At 38.9% G+C, this 2,602-nt stretch overlaps 1 protein-coding gene across 1 annotated transcript; it reads left to right on the top strand.

Annotated features, from left to right (window-relative positions):
• The first annotated feature begins 1,225 nt into the window (after positions 1 to 1,225).
• LOC122925632 (olfactory receptor 7A5-like) lies at positions 1,226 to 2,146 on the top strand. Its single transcript, XM_044276978.1, has one exon. The coding sequence runs from the start codon at positions 1,226 to 1,228 to the stop codon at positions 2,144 to 2,146; it is 921 nt and encodes a 306-aa protein (XP_044132913.1).
• Positions 2,147 to 2,602: the final 456 nt, after the last annotated feature.

The following is a 2,602-nucleotide window of genomic DNA, read 5'->3' as shown; positions in this document are numbered from 1 at the left end:
TGTCCTAATAATAATAATAGGCCACTTAGCAGAAATAAGGGTCACCTATACTGCCCCCAGAAGTAATAACGAGAGCCTTTAGAGCCTGTAGTAGTAATAAGGCTGATCTATAAGGCACCCCTATAGAACCCACAGTAGAGCCCCTATACAAAGACATAACAGCCTTGATACTAATTGTTATGAAATATAAACTATGATGCCAGATAGATAGATAGATAGATAGATAGATAATAGATTCACTTATGGTACTTGGTTCCAGAGAGAAAAGACGCATCTGTGGTCACCAGCACCAGGAGCTCTGAAAACCTGGAGAATTACATATTAATAGAATGAATTATAGCCATATAGTCATGTTTGGTATATCTGCGATAGTAATAATGTCCTGGGAAACAGGCCGGTCATATTATCCATCTCAGAGATACCTACGAGAAGTTGGGGCTCAATTTAGAATCATGCCAAACATCTCACTTGTGTGTAATTAGCCAACTTCCTGGCACATGACCGAGAGGAGGGGAAGACGGCTGCCAGCTAGATCCTTTAAAAATTGTCTGCTGGGTCCACACGGGGTCAGATGCCATGGAGTTACATCTAATGTAAGGACTGATCAATTTTCTGCTGTGTTCCGAGCATAGGATTCTGCACCAACGGAATTGGTAGGAAATCCATTTTTCATCCCTTTTATTTTTTGTAACCGTTTTCCATCCTTTGTAACATTTTTGTTTAGCACTGAACTTTCTTTGTATATTAAAATGTAATAAGTTGCTCCTTGTTGCTCTAATGTGCCCACCTCCTTGAAGTGCCGCTCTGCTCAATACCATTGATGACATTGTTCTAAAGGGTTGCCTGTCTTTTGCCAGAACGCAGTGTGTTCCTGTGAGGGTTGTGCATCTGTAACTAGGGCTTTCTGTCTGCCCGGCAGTTTAAGTATGGACGTGTGTGTGTGTGTGTGTGTGTGTGTGTGTGTGGATGGGTGACAAAGGTCCATGGTAGACTGCACCTTCGTGGCCTTTCGTGTTGTATGTATAGGCACTTGATCATGTGCGATTCACCACACTAATGCTTTGAATAAGTCATGCTGTTTAATAATTTACTTTATAAGGGTTTTTGATGCATAATTTTTTTTTTAGTTGAAGTCCTTTTTTGTTTATATCCTAGACATTTTGGTGCTTTAGCTTTGTTAGGGCTCTGGTTATGTGGTTCATTGTTCATTATCAGCAAAGAATTGATGGAGAACCAAACACCCATTGCCAATTTCGAGATAGTGGCTTTTTCTAATTTAACAGGGAACGGTCCTCTATTTTTTACTCTGTTTTTCTTCATCTACTTGATTGGACTACTGGGTAACATCATTATAGTCATATGTGTGATCACAGATGTGCACCTACATAAGCCCATGTACATCTTTCTAAGCAACTTATCAGCTGTGGACATGATTTTCACGTCATCAACTATACCGAAACTGATGGACGTTTTACTCACTGGGAACAACTCAATATCCTTTGTACAATGCTTCACCCAAATGTGTTTTTACCTCTTTGCCGCTTCCACAGAGGACATGCTGCTGTCTTTTATGGCCTATGATCGATATGTAGCCATCTGCAACCCCTTATATTATCACTTGATTATGAATAGGGGGCGTTATATATTATTTCTATTGGGTATTTGGATGTTGGCCTATGTTAACGCCTTGCTACTTACGCTAAACATTTACCAGATAGGTATCTGCCAATCTGATAAAATACACTTATTCTGTGAAATTAAAGCACTTGACAGAATTGCTTGTGCAAATACTAGACTTCATCTCATCCTGTATTTTGAAATCATAGTTCTTGGTTTTTTCCCATTTCTCCTTAGCTTATCATCATACATAAATATAATATCGGTTGTTCTAAGCATTCCTTCCACAACTGGTCGAAAGAAAGCCTTCTCCACCTGCACGTCACACCTTACTGTTTTGGGTATGTTCTACGGGGCTGGCATGTGTATGTACCTAAAGCCTCCTTCAGAACAGCTAGAGGAACAGGACTTTGTGTTCTCAACACTGTATACGGCAGTGACCCCCATGTTGAATCCAATAATATATAGTTTAAGGAATGAAGAGGTAAAGGTGGCCATGAAGAAAACTATTATCTGTATTGTTTATTAATAAAGGTTTTAAATACCTACTGTAGGTCATACCATAGCTCTTCAATATGTGTTTGTTGAGGAGCCTATTTTGGACTTCCACCAATAGCACATTGATGGCCTATTAGAGATGAATTAATGTTTTGGAATAAATTTGAATTCTGAGTCAAACTGACAGCAGATTTGATTCAGGTACGAATAAATTTGACGAGAGTGGAATATGTTGATTGCCCTTAAAAGTCGTGGATGACACCCTGGGATCTCCTAGTGCTGTATCCAATCTTTCAAGCGCTTTACCTTCAAGACAGCAATAATAATGTCAAAGTGACAATTACATATTTGACCATGGGTAATCGGATAGTAGTCGGTGGTAACAAACAACCTGTTGAAAAACACATCACAATTTTTAATTATTTTTTAAATCAAAAATAGTCTAAAAAGTACTCCTTTTGGGGAAGATGTCTGCTACTGTTTATAC

The sequence above is a fragment of the Bufo gargarizans genome, chromosome 2 (assembly GCF_014858855.1).
Source record: "Bufo gargarizans isolate SCDJY-AF-19 chromosome 2, ASM1485885v1, whole genome shotgun sequence".
NCBI classification, from domain to species: Eukaryota; Metazoa; Chordata; class Amphibia; order Anura; family Bufonidae; genus Bufo; species Bufo gargarizans.
This window is presented reverse-complemented; position numbering and strand designations above follow the sequence as displayed.

What these genes read in the sequence shown, in the direction of transcription:
- LOC122925632 (XM_044276978.1), top strand. Translation starts at nt 1,226, where the DNA reads ATGGAGAACCAAACACCCATTGCCAATTTCGAGATAGTGGCTTTTTCT.